The sequence below is a fragment of the Colletes gigas genome, unplaced genomic scaffold, assembly GCF_013123115.1.
Source record: "Colletes gigas isolate AHSC1104 unplaced genomic scaffold, ASM1312311v1 Colletes_gigas_Sc00035, whole genome shotgun sequence".
Classification (NCBI taxonomy): Eukaryota; Metazoa; Arthropoda; class Insecta; order Hymenoptera; family Colletidae; genus Colletes; species Colletes gigas.
The window spans coordinates 1,394,055-1,414,626 of record NW_025106664.1 but is presented as its reverse complement, the minus strand read 5'-3'; the positions used below and the strand labels follow the sequence as shown (position 1 = coordinate 1,414,626).

General features: G+C 35.9%; 1 protein-coding gene and 2 non-coding genes across 3 annotated transcripts; 2 read left to right on the top strand and 1 right to left on the bottom strand.

The window, feature by feature from the left end:
• The first annotated feature begins 2,656 nt into the window (after positions 1 to 2,656).
• Positions 2,657 to 2,728, top strand: Trnap-cgg. The gene has a single exon. It is a non-coding gene; the product is annotated as a tRNA-Pro (tRNA).
• Positions 2,729 to 2,838: 110 nt separating this feature from the next.
• LOC122402348 (signal recognition particle 19 kDa protein) lies at positions 2,839 to 3,566 on the top strand. Its single transcript, XM_043405058.1, has 2 exons — positions 2,839 to 2,976; positions 3,152 to 3,566. The coding sequence occupies exons 1-2, from the start codon at positions 2,930 to 2,932 to the stop codon at positions 3,543 to 3,545; spliced, it is 441 nt and encodes a 146-aa protein (XP_043260993.1). The 5' UTR covers positions 2,839 to 2,929; the 3' UTR covers positions 3,546 to 3,566.
• A 2,404-nt stretch (positions 3,567 to 5,970) lies between these two features.
• Trnah-gug lies at positions 5,971 to 6,042 on the bottom strand. Its single transcript has one exon. It is a non-coding gene; the product is annotated as a tRNA-His (tRNA).
• Between the last annotated feature and the right edge of the window lie 14,530 nt (positions 6,043 to 20,572).

Here is a 20,572-nt window from a genome sequence, read left to right as displayed (position 1 = left end):
AGATTATCATGAGAAAGATTAAGCAATCGATTAATTAAATTCGTTACTCGAATTCGAATACGTAAAACTGAATGTATAACAGTAATTAACAGCGAAGAAAGAATTGTTCCATATATTTGAAAAGTGATAAATTAAAAAAATTATCAGCTCGACGTACAAAGAGATTCAAGTGGTTCGTAAATGTTGTATAACTGTACTAAACATTATTTTCAGGGATCGTAACGTTTTTGCAATGATACATATTTGCGTTATGTTATCTGTAGTGTTACATCAGTCGCAGTACCGAATTTCTAGATCACGCAATTAAGATTAAAAATAGGAAAAAGAAAACAACCCATGATAGTGACTATGCTCTACATCACGCGATACAGATGAAGTTTTACCGCGATATTAAAGTGTTTACTATTTATACTATCAGTTGATACGAAGTATCTAAAATAAACATTTAATAAACATTAATGATAGGTAATAAACATTAATTAGATTAGATAGGTATACATGAATTAAATTTCAAGACTTATTTTATCACAAGGTGGCACCATATTTACGATACCAATCGAAATATTATACAAAATTTGTCTTTTTTTGAATCTTTAGAGACTTTTATGTTTCCTAGTAGTGGTATTCCATTCTTAGTGTCATTTAAAGCCTGATCATAGTTAGTGTAAGTAATTAACAATATTAATGAAATAACAATTCTATAAAGCATGGAAAATTGAATGGCAACACTTAAATGGGCGAATGGAGGAACCTTAAGAAACTGGAAACACTTTCATTTATACCAAACCCAAAAAATTTAAATATCAAACTCAGATATAAACCTGCTGCGAGATATTTTGATGACAAACTTCACGGTTCATTAAACTAACCAACGCAATATCGCCAGCGATCAAGTAAAATTTTCCAAATTTTGACCCTCCTTTTCTAAAAAATTCTGTGGAAACATTTAGCTATCATTGTATTTACGGATTTCTAGATCATTTTCATTGAAATTGGCGCTTCTTACTAATGACGTTCATCTTGTTAGATAAAAATAAAACTGGACTCGATACTATTATTGAATACGCGTATTTATTTTTAGATCAGTGAACGGATGTCGGCAGTTGCTCTTGCATAGCAACAATTTTGTGTTTTTTTTACTCGTTATCAAGCTTCTATGGAACATATTAAAATTTATTCAATTTTGCAATAATTATAAAAATGACTCGTTTCTTATCATTGTCATTTTCATTTTATTTTTTTTAATGGAGGAGACATGTAACTCTTTTCTTTCTGATAAAATAAGTATTTTTCGCGTACAGCATGATATACTTCGCAACAAAATTAATATTTTTAATGTTTTTAGCCCTATGTTGCATTAATACTAAACTATTTTCAATATCCTTTTGCTTAAACAGAGATCAATTTTATTTAAAAGATATCTCAAGCCTTATTTATAAATCTGTATACATTGCAATGTACATCAGGTCTGAAGAAATTAGAGTAATCAGATTCTGAACGTGTACTCACTCTTTATTAGGATACACGCCATTGTTCGGGCAACTCATACACTCTAGATTGCCAAGCCTGCTGAAAATTCGGTCGATTAACGTTTAATTGACTTCAATATAATTAATTAACTTACTTAAAACATTCCATTTTCACATAGTTCCACGCAACACGTAAATACCTCAAATGTGACATTCGTCATCGAATGACATTTCTGTTTTGTTTATCGATTTGGTACAGCGATGTTCATCTACACTGAATTTGTGAAAATAAAAAATTTATTCATTTATTTCGTGAAACAGAAAATGCGATTTTAATTAAAATTTTTTTTATGGTTATTATCGAGATATTAAATGTTAAACCATATTAATTAGTAAATTTTGCACACCATGATCTTATTACAGTTACGATCTAAGTAAGCGAAAGTAAAATACGCAACACGTTTACTTTCACCTCTATATCGATAATTGTTCATTAACCACGCAATGAGCTCCTACAGTGAAAGTTAAAACAGGTTTACGAAACACACTTTTTTCATTTCAAGTTCTTTAATATTTCAGTTTTCGTATGTCTTTCTAATTAAATTCCATACGTATGTTAAAGTTGAACTATAAAAATCATTAGTTTTGTTATGTTCTTATATGATGTTATTTATTCCCATTCGCTGCCATAATTTTTTATTCACCTTACGCAAACCGGTCTTAATGAGCTGCTCTTCCTTTACGTATCGTTAGAAAAGAAACGTTAACAGCATTAGATAGTGAATTGGAATTTGCTCCGTACGCCTGTAAATATGCAACAAATGTGTATGTGTACAAATAATGTCTAGCAAATATTGAACAAAGATGTATGATCGCTTTTATAAAAGGTGAATGATTAACTGGCATGTTATATACACGTCATCGAGACCGGAAAATCAATCGATCAGGTCAAAGTTCAAGGCAGGATCGAAGCAAGAAATCATGGTACATAGAATGTGTAAATTGATTGTGTTTATGTTCATTAGATGGACATTCATTTTTCAATGCAACTTGAAAAGCAAATATTTCATTAAAAAAATTCATTTTACATTTTTTATTTATTTTTCTACGAAGAATCAATTTCTTTTCAGTTATAATGTTAAATATTGTTACGTTATTATAGTACTGTTGAAAAATGATTGTTACATGGCTCGTTGGTCTAGGGGTATGATTCTCGCTTCGGGTGCGAGAGGTCCCGGGTTCAAATCCCGGACGAGCCCAAGTTTCATTATTTTTGTTTCTCTTTTATATTTTTAAAATTATTATTTAATTCATTCATTAATATTATTTATTTACTATTTATTAGTATTATTAATTCGTTTGTTATTCACGAGTGAACGCAATATTTTTATTTTATAACGTAAATGTTGAAGTTGAAATTAATGACTAGTTCGTAGAGCTATCGAATATAGGTATCAAACATGGCGCTCGCGTGGAAATCATCAAAGAAACACAGCGATCGTGAAAGGTGTGTTTATTAAAATACGTTTACTCTAACGTTTTTTGTGTACATTTTTATAAAATTAACTTAAGAAGAATGTTTGCGCGATCAGATTGATTGAAGATATGTTTTACGTCATTATCATTTGCCACATAACCTCTCTGACGTGAAACTGACAGATGTGCAATATTCATCTTTACAGGTGGATTTGCATTTATCCAGTTTACATAAACAGTAAAAGAACGTTAGCGGGAGGGCGTAAACTTGCGAAAGATAAATGTGTGGAAAACCCTACACATCAAGAGATCCGTGACGTTTTGGTGGCAGCTGGTTTCAATGTTGGTGTGGAGAATAAGCTTCATCCAAGGGAACGTAGCAAAGAACTGTTATATCGCGGACGTATTCGTGTACAATTAAAGAACGACGATGGTACTCCCGTGAAATCCGAATTCCCTACTAGAGATTCTGTTTTGGTTTACTTAGGCACCACTATTCCCAAATTAAAAACTCGCCAGGGAAAACAATCGATGGGTGAGCAATCCTCCCAGTCTTCAAGTTCCTCATCAAAGAAGGGAAAGGGAAAAGGAAGGAGGTAATAAAATGAAATGAGAATGCAATAGAGTATACAAATATTTTTTCCTTACGTATATATTTTAATATTGAAACGAGAATTATTCTCATGTACAAAAAGTAATTGTATTACACTTTGTATAAAGTAACTAACAGTTTTAAACTGAATATTGTATAATCGTATACAATACTGTATATCCACACTATTATTTAATACAGTTCTTAAATGTTTAACACCAGAATGTGCTACTTGTCCTTTCGAAGCTTCAAATATGTCCTTTTGTAAACACATGACCACTATTTTGTTTTAAAATAATCAAGCAGTGTTTCTGTTTATCTTGGAGGAGCGAATATGAATCTTTAATTTTTTATTGGTACCATATTTAATAGCACTTTATCGTGTTCAAAATGTTGTTCTCAAAGCCTGTCTTTCCTTTTTTTGTAACTTAATTGGAATTATTTTCTTCATTCTGTACTCCGTCTTTCTCATTTTTATTTGCATCTTTTTCTTCATCCTTAGCAGAACCTACTATGTTTTCTTCTGTGTTTGAATTATTATCCATAGAAGTGGGATCTTTTTGCTGTGGTGAATCAACAACTGTTGGCTGTAAATTTAATATATGATATTATTCGTATGGGTTTAAGGTTTTATAATAATTTAATACGTACTGTACTTTTGAAGCTAGTAGGAGGTGCTCCAACCACAGGCGAATAGTGACCAACTAAATGTGTTAAATCAGTTGTAGGAATGGTGCCTGGTTTAGCATTATTCAGTGACTAAGAAAACAAAACAGAAACAGAAATTGTATGTTAAAAATAATGGGGATATAGTAATGCCTTGGATATTGGCCAGTGTTTGAGACTCAAACTAATCAAAGTTGCAGTCGGTCAATTTGCATAGAAAAATTCTGACCAATTTACAAGGGATCACTGTATGCACTATGTTATATTAGAGTACTCACTGTTGGAGATAAAGTTGGTAGCAATATTTGATGAAGTTGTAACTGCGCCCGAAGTAAATTTTGCAGCGGCAAACTTGCGGCTTTAGCTAAAGTATGAGGCATGCTATGTAATTTATCAATATATGAGTGGAGATTAGGATGAAGAACTGAACGTAATATGTTCGACATAGGCATTTGCGGTAAGGCAGGTAGAGTATGCAATGGCGGACGTATAAGAGATCGCAGTCCGCCAGTAATAGGTCTGACTATAGGACTAACTCTTGGCAGTGGCAATAATGGGCGAATATGTGGAATTCCGACTATGGGTTCAGACGAATTTGTATCTGTTAAATTTTCTTCATTTGCAGATGTATCTGTATCATTTTCATTTGTAGGATCACTCATTCCAACTATGTTAGTTTCATCATTGTTTGAATCACAATTTGATGCTCCTACGAAATGAGCATGTCCTTTTTCTAGACCTCCAGTTAGGAAATAATTTGATATTTGATTTGCATCGCCTGAAAATTATCAGAACAATATAGAGGAGTACGTTAATTAATGTAATTTTGTATTAACATCTTTATTTTCTTTACTCAGTCTTAGGTGTCGTCTGGATCCTAATACGCCACGCGAAGTTCGATCATGATTTATTAGGTCATTAGTGTCGGTATTAAAATCGGTATTTTGTAATCCTCTCTCAAAACGTATTTTATATTCAGAATCTGTAAAAGATCGAGATTAATCCTGAAAGTTTATATAGATCGTAGAATACCTTTTAAGGCGAATGAAACGTTTTCTTTTCTTGTAGTGTGAGCATACCATAATGTATGGAATGTGAAATGTAGTTCTTTTACCTTTGTGTTCATTGTGTGTATCAGAATTCCCATTTTTAATTGTAGCAGGTAACTTCACACTATTTAGTTTAGCACAAGAAACTCCACAATTGTACTGTTCGATACAATATAAAATAAAAATTAAAAAGGGTAATCTACTCTGCCTCATGCTTGCATCAAACGATCAATATTTAAGAAATCAAACAAGAGCAATTAAAATCCTTTGAAAGATTAATTCGACACTGGAGTCGTACATATTTTTAGCTGAAATATATGGACTTTGCGACCGAAAATTTGCTGACAATTTATGACCACATTGTTTTTATTTATCATAATATAAAAGCTTGCTTCGATATGCACGACTACATCGAATTGCATCAGAACTCAAATAACTGATGCAAGAAGATATTGTGGTCATGTGTATGCATATGTGCTGAATAAATATAAAATGTATAATTTTTGAAATAACAGTTAGTTTTCTTAAAAATCGTTGTCTTATGATATACGTATTAAAAAAGTATCCAAGCAAATAGTAAACGAACATAAAGTTAATCATAAAATAGTCGCAATTTATATATGTATTAAATAATATATGGTATGTTATAAATTGATAATTATGTAATTTGAAAAAGAATGCAAAAAAATGAACCTTCCCCGTGACAATGTTTTCACATTGCCGTGACCAGGATTCGAACCTGGGTTACTACGGCCACAACGTAGGGTCCTAACCACTAGACGATCACGGCTATTGAAGGTCATACGAAGTAATTTCATTTTTTAGTAAAAATATTTCAATTATTTTATATTATATAAATAAACATTTATGTTTATTTAACATATAATATATCACTTATTCTTTTGTGCATTCTTTAACTGATGTCATTAATTTTTCACTAACCTATTTATACCCTGAAAACAGACATCGATATATTATTTAATGAATAGTTAATGCACAGTAATTTTCTATTTTTTCTTCCTAAAAAGTTTTTTATTGAGTTTTTTTGTTATACATTTAACAATAATTTTGTTTGTAATAATATTAGCTTAAATACAGTTTTATGTACATACGTCGGGTTAATTAATATTATGAATAGATCGAAATATATTGTACTTTTGGAATAAGTAGAATATGAATTTTTGGAAGTAGTGGTTTGCAAAGTAGGTTAATCTGTGTTTGTGTTTCACCATAATTGTGAACCAATACTGATAATATTTAATTTAACATGTTACAATATGGATTCATACGCATAACAAAAAGTGTTACTTATTTCTTGTAACAGTTTGCAACGATGTTAAGCAATAAATGTCTTCCAGTTTCTGCATTCGATGAAGTATGAATCTGATTGTTTGTTTTTTGTGTGTTAACAGGTTGATGGTCATCGAAAATAATTGTTCCAGAGTGATTTAAAACTTTTCAATTTCGCTGAAAAATTTAGGTACCTACTTCCTGTTGATTTTCCTTAAAAATTCGTTTTTGATTTTTAGTAGTTTTGTTTGACGTCCTACAGAAAAGTTGTCTAATACTTCTTTGTAGGTACCTATGAGCTCCATTTCAGAAAAAAAGTTTTATTGAAATATATTCACTATTGTAGGTGTTATGGTCGTTTGAAAATTGCGTTTTTTAATCCGTATAAATCTAATTCAGTGAATAGTTTCTCAACTGACCGCCATCCATCAGAAGATGTCGCTAAAATCACCTCCGAATATTCAGGTCGGTATGGCAGCCAGATTGGGCCACGAAAGTCCATAAGGTGAATACATAGACGAGGTAAACGAGTAGACCTTTCACCACAGACGAGGTATACGAGTAGACCTTTCACCTAATGTATTTTTATGGCCCGTTTTTCTGGGGTCCCGGGATCCATTAGCATTTTCGTGTCACTCGCAACGTTACCAACAGATTCAGAAATGAATTTTAATCCCTTCCATAATCAACTCACATGGATTTATGCAAAATTACAGCTGTTTGCCTATCAATACTAATTCAGTGAATAGTTTCTCAACTGACCGCCATCCATGAGAAGCGGACGCTAAAATCACCTCCGAATTTTTCGCTCAGTATGGCAATTGTTCGAACTGACGTACAAAAAGACAAAAATTAACGAGATACACTCTTCCAAAGTGGAATACAATGTTAAAAAGATCATGCACCAAATTGTAAAGGGATCCTCGTAAGAAGGCTTTAATCTTCGTAATGGTTTTAATGGGTCGATGATCAACAATGACTAGCTTATGGTCACTGGTGGTCAACAGTGAGGTTGACATCAAGGTCAGCGGTCCAGTGAAGATCCAGAAATGGTCAAGAGGTGGGACCAATCGAAATAGTTTCTTTCTAGACAAGACAGTCTTACCTGTTAACTTTAACTTTGGCTCTGATTGGTCTCCCCACCCGTTCATCACCTTAGACAGATAAGCAGGGTCACTGCGAAGAATTCTTCAGTCGCGTCGCGAATTCGGGAGTGTACAAATGGCCAGAAGAGAACCGGGGACCGCTGCTGACCTCTGCTGGCCGCTGCTGACCACTACTGGCCAGCGCTGACCACGGCTGACCATGGCTGACCAGTACTGACCACTACTGACCACTACTGACCAGTTCTGACTAGTGCTCCTACCACTACTGACCAGTGCCGGACGGTGATGACCAACGGTAAGAACTGTTTAAAAATTCTCTCCCCTCTTCTATTCTATCGTTTGATGCTAATTTTGTTTCAATGAACTGATTTTGCCTTGCTTGTCTAACTGATGGTGCTATAATATGAATATTTTCTTACTTTACAGCTGTCCCAGTGGTAACTACCCTATGTACTGACAACAAGTAGTAAGTCCACTCCACTTATTTATATTTTATTATTTTTATTTGTTTGTTTGATGTGAATTCAACTTCATTTATCTATCTGATTTTATTTGGTTACTATGAATGTTCCTTTTCTGTGTTTCCACTTTTATATTGTTCTTCGAATTTATGTGATTGCTTCGATATGTATAATATTGCAGGATATATTAATGTAACATTGTTTTCAATCGTATACTATATTTGATTCTATACAATATCATGAATTTTTATTTTTAAGCTAGGTGATAGGTCATTTTTAAGTGTTTAAGAACCTCCTTTTTAACCCCTTAGCTTAATGATGTTACAGAAACATGATGAGTCTACTGGGCCAAACATGAACAAGACGTCTCGGAGAAGTGATAAGTCTACCGGGCCAAACCTTGATGACGCTTTTGGCACGCACAGTTGGAAATTAAATCGTAAGGCAAAGGGGTAAAACAACTGGTTGTATACGTGCTTTCTTCGGCAAGTGTAGTTAGTATCCTTTGCTTAAAATTATAATCTTCTTGCACATCGCGATTTTTAAGATGACAAATGTCATAGTAGATTCATTTTTAATTTGACACTTATTTTAAAATGAATATATAATGAGTACATATACATATATGAGTAGTTCACTTTCTTTCGTCCGCTTGTTCTCTGGTTCTCGCTTTCCGAGATTATGTCTCGACCGAAAGGATCGGAGATTTTTGCTCGATCACCTCTGTTTGATAGAATGAAACATGTGACACCTGTGTATTAGGTGTGATAGCTCTTACCGCTTCAACCCCGGTGCAGCTTGGTTCAGCTTAAGTGGGGCCTCACCGAGCGCATATATTCTCCTCTTTATACGGAAAAGAGAATGACCTCCGGTGAGAGTTCTTGACCCATATCCGTTCTCGAGTACTAAGCGGGTCCTGTTGTGATCATGTGTCCTCCAGGACCCGGCGGTTGTACGTAGAGAGGCCCGATAGACGTGGGTCAGGGGCGCGACTTGCTTTTCTGATAATCAAGGCCGGGGGGGATCAATCTGATACCCACACTCACTGCACGCTTATGAGCACGTGTCGCGTCGCGTTTTATTTAAGCGTGCGATGTTTTTACACGCCGCAATTTTTAATATGACAAATATCGTAATATCGATCGAAAGTAGAGTCATGATTTTAATATCTTTTATAATACTTATAATTATATTCATTTTAGAATGAGTGTCAAATTAGTAGCTTCCGATTGTTCTTTACATTCTCCAATAATTAAATTCAGTTTCATAATCGAGTTGACGACTTTGGGTATCTTCGATATCAAAGATACCCAAAGTCTTTCTTTACTTATTAAAATATATGATTAGATTTACGTGCAAGAAGATATTTCGCGACAAATACATTTTAGAGTCAAAGTAACCTCGTATAGTATGTACTATTTTTACTTTCTCACTGCACTTGCCTGTAGTTGTAGTATTTGTAGTTTTACAGATTCAGTGTTGTACAGATTCTCTTACTAATCTATTAAACAAATTTCTGTTACAGAGCATATTCCTATGGAAGTTTTAGGATCATAGAAGTAAGAATTAAGAATTGTTACAATTTTGTTTGATATTGCTTTGTTTGTGTTTCAGGAAATCATCGTGGGATAAATAGAAGATAGAAGAAAGAAGAATGTATTTCATGTATTTTCTTTCAGATTGCTTAGTTTATGTTTTAATAATTTAGATTTATAGTTAGGTAGAATGTAACAGTATGTTTCAGGAAATCTTCGTCGAAGGATCACCAAGGAAGAATATATTTTCTATGTATTTTGCTAGATGATTAGATTGGTAGGATGTAAATAAATTTAGATTTATAGTTAGGCAGGAGTTTCGTTCTCTATATTAATGTTTATATCAGGCAGGCGATATTTTGGTCTATTTCTCTGTTTTGTCGATGAGAATTTAGAGGCAAATTCTTTCTTAAAAAACACTTTCGTTGGTTGTTTCCTTCGTTGGTTGCACTTTCGTTTGTTTTTTCTTCGACCAACGATTGTTGGTCAGAGATCTTTATTAATGGAGGGTGGTTGGGAATCGGTTAGGGCGGGTCTCCATTCGCAGCAACCTCCACGTGGTGAGACCTGGGTAATATTATTTAGCGTTTAATTAATAATCGTGTCACTTTTAGCAGGGTAATGCAATTATTAATTAAAAACTAAATAATATTAGCAAATTGGCTGCGATCCGCCTTGCATAGGTCATCATAAATATAGAGCTTCTTCACTAGGTTAGTTTTGATTCTCATTAATTCATCAAAGATTCTAGAGTATTGTCACAGATGAGGTACAGAACTAGATCCTTCATCCAATGTATTTTTGCGGCCTATTTTTAAGGGGTCTCGAAACCCCATTACCATTTTCGTGTCATTCGCAACGTTACCAACAGATTCAGAAATGAATTTTAATCTCTTCCATAGTCAACTCACATGTATTTACGCAACACTACACTGTTTGCCTATCAATCCTAATTCAGTGAATAGTTTCTCAACTGACCGCCATCAGCTTCAAATTTTCAGGTCGGTATGGCAGTCAGATTTGGCTGCGAAAATTCATAAGGAGAAAGCTCTACTCGTATACCTCGTCTATGCCTCGACTGTGTCTCGATAATATATCTGCCGTTGGTATATCGATAAAAGATATTAAAATAAAGTACAATTTTCCATAATTCACGAATAGTTATCTAAGTACGATGAAGTTAAACTCCTATTATTTCCGCTGTTTCTGAATAAAAGCTGCTGTTTAATTTTTAGATTGTACGACAAAGGTCATAATTGTAACTCTTGCCGATAATAGCGCTCAAATCTTATTCCATTCGGAATCGATAATGGCAATAGTGCTCGTGAACTCTAGAATTATGCGACTCAAATCTCCGTTTGATGTTATGCATAAAATAAATAAACTCAACCATGACATCAAATGCTATATTAATGCTAGGAACAATTCCTATAAGTTGGACCATCCATTTCTAGTTCATCCAAAATAATCATTTACAATTCCTATTTAATGTTTAGTCTCTCTGGAAGTTCTATCTTTTGTTTGAAAATGTTCGAAAAACATAGAATAAAAAAGTCGTGTAATAGGATAATAGAGATCATTGAATCACACAAAATTTTTTTCTATTTTTGCATAGTAGTCTGGCCTATTTATTAGAGTCATAATATAATATAATATATTATATTATTTCATTAAGTGTAGTTGCCTAAATTTTTAACGTTTGCAAAATTGTTCACGATGAGTTATGTTAAATATCCACGCAGAGAAGTATTTCATAATCAAATGAATTTTACATTCCAGCTGAATAATATTTTGAAGGGTTCGGATGCCTCCGAAAGCAACCCTGCGTAAACTAATCACCGGATAATGGACAAATTTATATTCGTTCGCCATACCCGTCGACCCCCTTCTACCGATAAAATGTCATCCCGTGTATAGTTATATATGTAGGTACTTCGATCTTTCCGTATTCTCATCCCTGGTCAATTTGAAGTTTCTTCATTAAGGAACCTTCCGATTCTTTAGCCCCGTTAAGTTTACCAGCGTTTGCTTCATCCGTAACACTAAGAACTCCCTAACGCAAAATGGCATTTTGAAGTCATGGGCTGACATAATTCGAGAGATATTTCATTTAGCTGTAACGAAATCTAAATACCCTATCTAAATACAAATTTCAAACAACGAGCAAGGGATAAACAAATGCTGTTGTATTTATTATTAACAACTCAAATTACATTTTACCCTTTTCTCGTTATAAGCAGAGTCATCTTTTTACATCAGGAAAACTGAAGGCGACTTAGTCAAGTAACTTAATAAAGTTACTAGTTAATATTACCACGTTTTAGTTCAGTCAATGAAACAATTTACCCACCATTTTCCAAGATGGCCCCGATGAGCTGTGATATGGCCATGGACTATATTTTTAAAAACGAATTTTATTATTCGTAGTTAAAACTATCGATTCTTTCTTTTACCGGGTTATGTAAAAACACGTTCATCATCACAGGGAAACGTAAAGAAACAATTCAAATAGCGTTGCCCAAATATTAACTGTTCTAAGAAATTTGTATTCAAAGAGGATTAGAAACTATACATTGATCGAAAATAGAACTGTCGTGAAATATTTATAAATTTTGAAGCTGAGCATGTGTAGGGGGTGGATCAATAATACATATTACTCTTAGAATCGAAAAATAAATGGACGCTAATACCCATCGACTATTAAGCTCATCTCGTAGCCAACGTTCCCGTTAGCGTTGACTCTACCTAAAACCAATTTAGGTTTCGGAAACCACAGCGAACGGGATCGATTCGATCAATCTGACGTAACGAATGATTGCCGCGCGTCCATTCTGATACAGTTCGAAGTGCTTCAAACGCTCCCGCATACGTTCTACCTGAAATCCTTGTAATTCATAACGAACGCAAACGGAGCGATAGGTTGCCCCTTAAGCTGGCAGTATTTTTCACCTTATCGGGCCGGAAGGTACACTTTTTGGCTCCACTTTAAAATCGAAAGAATATTGAGAAACAACTTACTCCATAACATCTTTTATAATTATTAGACTGCGGATGTTTATGCATTTATGGGGAACTTTAATTCTCAAGAAACTACAGAATGCACTTAATATGTAAAAATATAAGAAATACTTATAGTAGGATACGAATTATTATATTTAAGGGTTGAGACAATCATCTACAAAGCTCCCATTTTATTAATTCTATTAATAAAGATATGAATTTGCATAAAGATCCGCAGTCTAATAATTATATTCGAATAGATACACATAAAACGTGCTTAGTTTTTTCAATAATTTTAATTGTATCTTTATTGCTAGGGAAATTTATTTTTTTCAAGTGACATAATGGTAACAGAACGATCGTATAAAAAATTGATCTGACCAAAAGCAGTAGGACTACTTCATTGTTTTTATTGTAAATTACTATTTTCATATACAAATTTTATTAATTTTCAGTGTCTTATACATTGCTAAATTTCACATCGATTTTATTACGAGAAATTTACCAAATTAAAATTAATATATCGCGATTTATGGCCTGGCGTCTAAAACAGGTCCTGCAAGGGTTGCCTAAACGTTCCTCTCTTCTTTCCTTTTCCATCTCTTTCACAGGACAAATATCTCGCGATTTTAAGCGAGAGAACTGTTCCCTGTAAAGGGCTCTAATTTTTAATCTGTCATATATTTTTAAATTTCACGTCTATTTCATTACGAGAAAACCAAGTTAAAATTAATGTTTCGTGATTTAAGCGTGAACCGTTCCTTAAAGGGCCACTTTTTAATCCGTCATACATTTATACACGTCGATTTTATTACGAGAAATTGATCAAGTTAAAATTAATATATCGCGATTTATGCATGATGAACTGTTCCTTAAAGGGTCAATTTTTAGTCTATCACACATTCATAAATTTCACGTTGATCTTATTACGAAATTTACTAAGCTAAAATTAATATGTGGGGTCCATTGCCTCCCATACTCACCGCTAGAGGACCGTTCCTCTCACAAGTGCTCGACCTTCCGTCTACATATACACATGCACTCCTCGACTGACTTTCAATGTCCTGGCATCTAAAACAGGTCCTGCAAGGGTTGCCTTACCGACGAGTTCACTAGCAAACCCGGGACGAAACGTTCCTTTCTTCTTTCCTTTTCCATCTCTTTCACAGGACTCCACAAATATATCGCGATTTTAAAGGGCTCTAATTTTTAATCTGTCATATATTTTTAAATTTCACGTCGATTTTATCACGAGAAAACCAAGTTGAAATTAATGTTTCGTGATTTAAGCGTGAACCGTTTCTTAAAAGTCATACATTTATTTTCACGTCGATTTTATTACGAGAAATTGATCAAGTTAAAATTAATATATCTCGATTTAAGCGCGAACTGTTCCTTAAAGGGCCAATCACCGGATACAGTTTACCCCTGTTCGTCGAATCCCTGACAACGGATCGCGCGTCTTGGGAGAGTCACCGTGCTCGGCGTTCTCACCGATTCCGCGAGCGACGGGTGGAAGCGAAATCGAAAAATAAAATGTGGCACAAGGTCTCCGGGGTATTTTCTTGCGGGGTTTACAGGTTCTGGGGAAAAGGGTGCCGGGGGTAACGGGCCGTGCATAACGAAGCGAGAGCCACGTAAAATTCGTAGCCGAATGCTCTTTAATTAGCACGCCGCAATGGGCGCCGCCGTGGAACCCCGGGACCGGGATGGAAGTTGTTGGGGTTGAGGGAGAAGGAAAAGGAAGAAGACGCGCGCGCCGGGCGGCAGTGGGTGGGCGCGGAGCCGGGATTTGGCGCGAAGGGGTCGCGCGGGGGTTGGTGTACGGGGGCGATGGAAGCGCGGAGAGACTTAAATAATTATCGTTTCGAAGCCGCCTCGCGCGGGAACGTAGCGGGTTGAGGCCGCATCTGTTTCTGATTATTAATTAATATCAACCAACCCGAGGCCGTGTTCGCATGAGCGAGCTCTCTCGTTGCCGCTCTCATACGTAGCCGCGCCGATATACGCGTAAACCCCCACCCCCTCCTATCAGCAACCACCCCTCTGTACCTATATCCCGGTGTGCTCTGTGTACGCGTGGCCCACGCAGACACGCTAATCCCGCAGATTTTGCGCGTGCACGCCGAACGAGAGACAGACGGAGACAGAGAGCGCACGGGACACCGGGCGAATCCTATATATTCATATGTTGCGCAGAAATGAACAGAATGCTCGGCGGGCATTAAAATTAATGAAACGAACGGAACACGCGTTTTAACGAAAATGTATGCGGGCGATCAGGCGGAAGCATGCTCTCTCGGACATGGAGCCAGGAACATGCAAACGCCCCCCGGGCATCGAATATACGAATATACATCTATCCGTAACGCTTGCTCTTTCTATTACATTCGATACCCTTCATCGACGTTTGCCTCCCTTCCGATCCACCACCCAGCCTCCCTCCTTTTTGCGATCGTACCTCACCGGGCTGCGAAATCGATGGAGAACGTCGTTGATTTCATTTGCCCGCGACGCGACCGTCTTTTTCGTGGCTCCTCCGTCGACTCCCAACAGCCGATGGGACGAAACCGTTTTTAGCTTCGACGTGGACTCGTGAAATTCTTGTTAAGAGCTGCCCGAGTAAGGGAGACCCCAGGGTCAATGGTAACACTTTGACTTTGGTGTACAATAACTCGAAAAGTCACTTGCAATCAAAATTTTTGCACGAAAATGTTACCTATCTGACAGAATATAAACCCACCCTTGGTTCGCGAATTGTCCCAATCTGAATCTCGAATTTTGCCCAATTGTGGGTAGATGGTGTTTACATAAGTAAATAGTGAGTAAGTAAATCTAAGTAAATCTTGATTTACGTATGTAGTTAGTCTATTTTTATATCCACAAGAGGAGAAGCTCAGCAGTAAGATGATAGTGTTCTTCAGGTGTTCGATGTAATGTATGACTCGATCTATTACAAGTATAAGCACTTAGATCAATCGAATCACACATCGTGTCGAGTCTTGTACAATCTATGGTGACTTGACCTTTCCCATAGATCGTGTGATATAATCGAGATATCGCGTATTGGTAGACATTTTGATCAGTATAGCGACTGGCACGTGCCAGATTCCTCCTTACAAGAAAAGTTATAATTGTTATAACTGTTCGACTCTGATGGTGTCCAAAGCTGTGGGGGAGGTGTTTGCACCAACCACCGGCCCCCACAGCATGAGCCAACCTCACCTCCACGCGGTGGACGCTGGGCAACGGTTTTGCCGGCTGACGAGGCTCTGGCTATGAGTATCAGTCCGGTTAGAGTTGTGAAACAAAGTTGTAAAACAAAAAGGAAACGTAAACTTTTTAGAGGATTTTAAAAGTGAGAAGCAAAAAAAAGTAGTTTTTAACCGTCCACCCTCCCCCTTTCCAAGTGACACCACTAATTTAGTAATCCACCAGCTTGTACTAAAAAAAATTGATTCATTTCCTAAAAAAGTTTGCCATCATTGGCATAGGCGAAAGCTGAAAATACACACTCACTGTTCGACTTTGATTTCATTGAGATTACGTAAATTGATAGCTTGTAGTCTCCTAGTGATACGTGTGAAACGTTAAGCTCAGTTGTTTGATAGTTTTTTTAGAAAAATTTAACTATAAATCTATAGTCATGTATAATTGATTAACGTAGCAGACGATGTGCAATCGATATTTAGTCAATATTTATTGTATTTCTTTTTTATGTTAATCACTTGACCTGGAAGTTTCGTTTAGTCGTCAAAGTATCTTTTTTATTGAAATCTAAATAACAAAAGTCACAAGCAACATCCACTGGCTGCAATTAAAATCTTACAAGTTTTAAAGATACGAACAGTATAATATTAATTTGCACACTTCTTGATGTGGGGTCGATTCTCGTTAAATAAAGTTTTGTTTTTCGAATTTTTGTGCTAGTTATACGTACTACTATACTAGATTCATTGAATTTGAATATTTCTCGGACACGCGTGGAATTAAGTACGATTTGTCTGGCGCATCTGACCATTGCTCGATATTTCTACTTGCGCCGATGTCCAAGTCGTAACTCCGTTCTTAAAAAGACCCAAACGACTGAAATTTTATATAAACTTAAAGAAGCATTGATTTTTCGACAATTCTTCGTTAACAATTTCGTAGATATGGGAAAAAATTCAATTTTTATTTAAATTTGTTTCAGAACTTCAAAAATGTAGAATCTGCGTTTCTTCTAAGGGCGATTTCATTCCGTGAAACTCTTTTATAGCGTTAGTGAAAAATCGTTTTGTGTTACGAATGGACCATCGTACTTGCACACAACGCTCTAAAATTGTCTTAATTTTATTAGAGTTGCTTTGGATGTAGTTATTTCTCTGATTGTGAGTCGGGCTGTCGCCAAGGCTGACATCAGAGTTCCCTTCGTGACTTTGTCCCCTCGCGGAAGGATTCCCAATCACGCGTCAGTAAATACAATATTGTGACATCGAATTTAAAATTAGTTCGTATGATATTAATTAATTGTAAGAACTATAAGTTCAATCATATATGATGCGGTGATGACCGAAATCATACTTATATTTATATCATAGTTATAAATCAACGAATATTGAACAAATTAATGAATAATTGTTCGATCAATAATTCAGTACATATTTTTTTGATAACGGAGATTTTCTGACTCTTTCTCGCGTTTGGCAGACACTTCCTCGAGTAGCAGATCTACGGTTAGCCGGATACCGATTATTTGGACTCCCATTGTTTGGAAGTCGCTTCCCTGGCTGTCGATTAGCCGGACAAGTGATCAGAAACTCTTGCAGCGGCAACAGAGAAACAGATTTTGCTCGAGTAATCGAATATACTATTACTATTACCGATTTCTCAGTCTGAGCCAATCACTTGCCCGGATAATCGACATTCTACTCTATCGATTGTTATTAACTCCGATACAGTGGAACAATGGTCTATTAAATCCTACCTGTTCTAACAGAAACATAAAATTCTTATTAAATAAATCGGTTCGTTCGTGAATGTGGAAACATTATAAATGGCGCCAATTAAGTACTACAAATTCGACTTGGGTGGTTCGAAGAATCTATTTAAAAATAATATGAAGTTTTAGTCTCTTACGATAAATAATATTATAGTCTGTCGATATCAATGATAGGTTGAAGTTGAGTAATGTTATCTTTTCAAATAACGAGTTTCTAAATTCGCTATTAACACGTTGATTGCTACACCAGAACCGTACAATTTTTCACGAGCCCATACTTCGATTTTAGACAATTGTAAACTGCGTAACTTAAAACTTGCCTCGTCCTATTCAAATTTATTTAAGATTTCAACTTCAATTTCAGAATGAATTGTTTTAGTTCCATAGTGGGATAGTCTTGTCACCCATATATGAGTAACGTGACAGTCAAAGTATTAATTGACCAAACAAAGAACCTAAGATCAATGGAAATACACTATTAACACTAGAACTACCAAAATGGTGAAAATGCCCCATTCTACAAGATCTATCATTTTAACTTTATCGATATAAATAAATACGCCACAATTGTCGACAGTTCTAGAGTCAACTTCGCATTGTTCGAGCCGATTATTTAAAAATTACAATTCGAAATAAATATCGGCCAGGTCTACGCGTAATCTTCCAAATATTTTCCCTAATTTCAAACTCCCCTGCCGTTTCATTTCCGTTTCCAGTTTCGATACGAAGGGCCCGTATTTTTCATGGACGCGTGTTTCTCCGAGTCGTAACGAACAGATTCGCGGGCGGAGTTGCCGATAGAAGCGGAAAGATCGCCCGGAAGTTTTTCACGAGCGCGCCAGAAGGAAAATAAGGAAAATCGGGAGCGAGTCGAGCGCCGAGGAAGGGAGCAACGGGAGCGGGATGGCGCTCAGCCAGCGACGCTCCCAGTGTCTGCCTTAATATCCGCCACTAACATTATTTCATAAAAGTATTACTATAAATCCAAACTCGCGTTATTTAAGCACCGTGTCTCCCGCGAGGACCCGGTATTCCTCGCTGGATCTCCGCGTAGCCTGGTGCCTCAGCCACCGCCGGGTGCCACCAGAAACCGCCCGTTTCTCTCCTTTCTTCTTACATTATACCGGGCGGAGGCAACTTTTGCTACCCTCTTTTCCCTCCGTCACATTAGAGATATATTATGCAGATAGCGGAGGCGCCAACCGGAGAGAAACGCGAAAGGAACTGCGGAAATTTAAAACTTTATTTACCCTACGCCGAACGATTTTTACATTCCCTACCCCTTACGTCTCGCGTTTCCCTTCGTATTTCTTTTCTTGCTAGGATTTTCACTTTTTCACGCTTCCCTTCTTATTCCGTAAACGCGTCCACCTGTACCCCCTTCTCTCGTTCGTTTATTTAATCGCGAGACGTCGAGACCGGTGCAAGAAATTTGGACAGTTGCCTCGCGTCCATCGTGTAATTTGGTTCTTGCAAGCTTATAGAAAGCGCGACAAACTATAAAGTTCGTTCAACACTTGGTTCGTTTCGTACTATGGAACGTGTTTGTTTAAAACATTGACTGCCACGTTACCCATACATGGGTAACATGAGTTTTCATCGATCAGCTAAAAAACTGATTTCTCAAGATTACATGTTAATGGAAATAAATCTTGACAGGACACTTAAATTTTAACGAGGCTGTAAAAATAAGTTCTATGACAAATTGTGGATATGCTAGTTTCCAATTATCCAAAAATGAGTATCCTTTTCGTAGACATTTTGAGGGATTTGGTCTGGCAGTTAACGTGTTAAGGGGTAAGACCACTGTAAAAATCTGAGATAAAGCGTTTCTTTTTCTTTTTGGATGGATGTAATATTCAAGAATGTTATTAACCATGTCGTTAAGTGTTACAAAAAACATATTTATTCAAAAATAGTGCAAAATGACGGCGCTGGAGCCATTCTCGCGAGGCTTGATTTGAATTTGATGCGCTCTGCGACACACAGTGTAACTGACTTTGTATCTGGAAAAAAAGGAAAAATTTTCCCTTAATCTACATGACTATAGCTAGAGAAATACATAGGGGATTCTTGAAACATTAATTTTTGTGTGATTGGCGAGCATTTGAAGTAGAAAGTTCAATTTTGTACAATAAAAGGAGCAATCATTTGTCAATAAATAATGTTAGAAGTAACTTATCGAAGATCCCCTACGTATTTCTATAGCTATACTCATGTAGATTTCAATTTTTTGTTTTTATTCAGTATTTAACCGACAAGAAATTACAGTTGCTTAAATTTGTAAACAAATTGATTTTCGATGAAAGATTAAGGTTACTGTTACATTTTTAAATGGAGGTACTTTTGACTTCATAGTATTGTGGGCGACGTCGAGACGAATTCAGATGACATTGAAAGAATAATTGCCATGAATCGATTGCTACAATATTTGAAATTATAAAACATTACGAATGATTTATTATTAGCATAACATTTATTCAACTTCAGTACTCAACACACAAAATAAAAGAAAAGTTTTGACAAAACCGGACTGAAAACACGCATGCTAGAAAGGTGCATGTAATTGGTAATTAAATTAAATGTTCGAACTGCATTCCACCTTCTGTACCACAAACTTCTATTCTTTATAATAAAATCTTACGTGTAGCTCCAGTTAGAGAACCCCTTTGTACACTTTTATACATTTTGTATAAATTATCCTTTTATTTTGCGCGTTAAGTTTTGAGAAGTTGCACAAATGAGAATTCCTAGTGTTTACGTTCGTTTGTTTACGTCCAAATGCAAGGCCTTAGTGCCATGTATCAAATTCGAAATCGTCTACGTGGTCGAAAAAATGCCCATTTTAACTATATCTCCTGTTTATCGAAACAATGATTCTGTCCATAGAATTTTTACGAATAAAATTCCTCAAATTTGGAATCGTCTATGCGGTTGAAAAAATGTC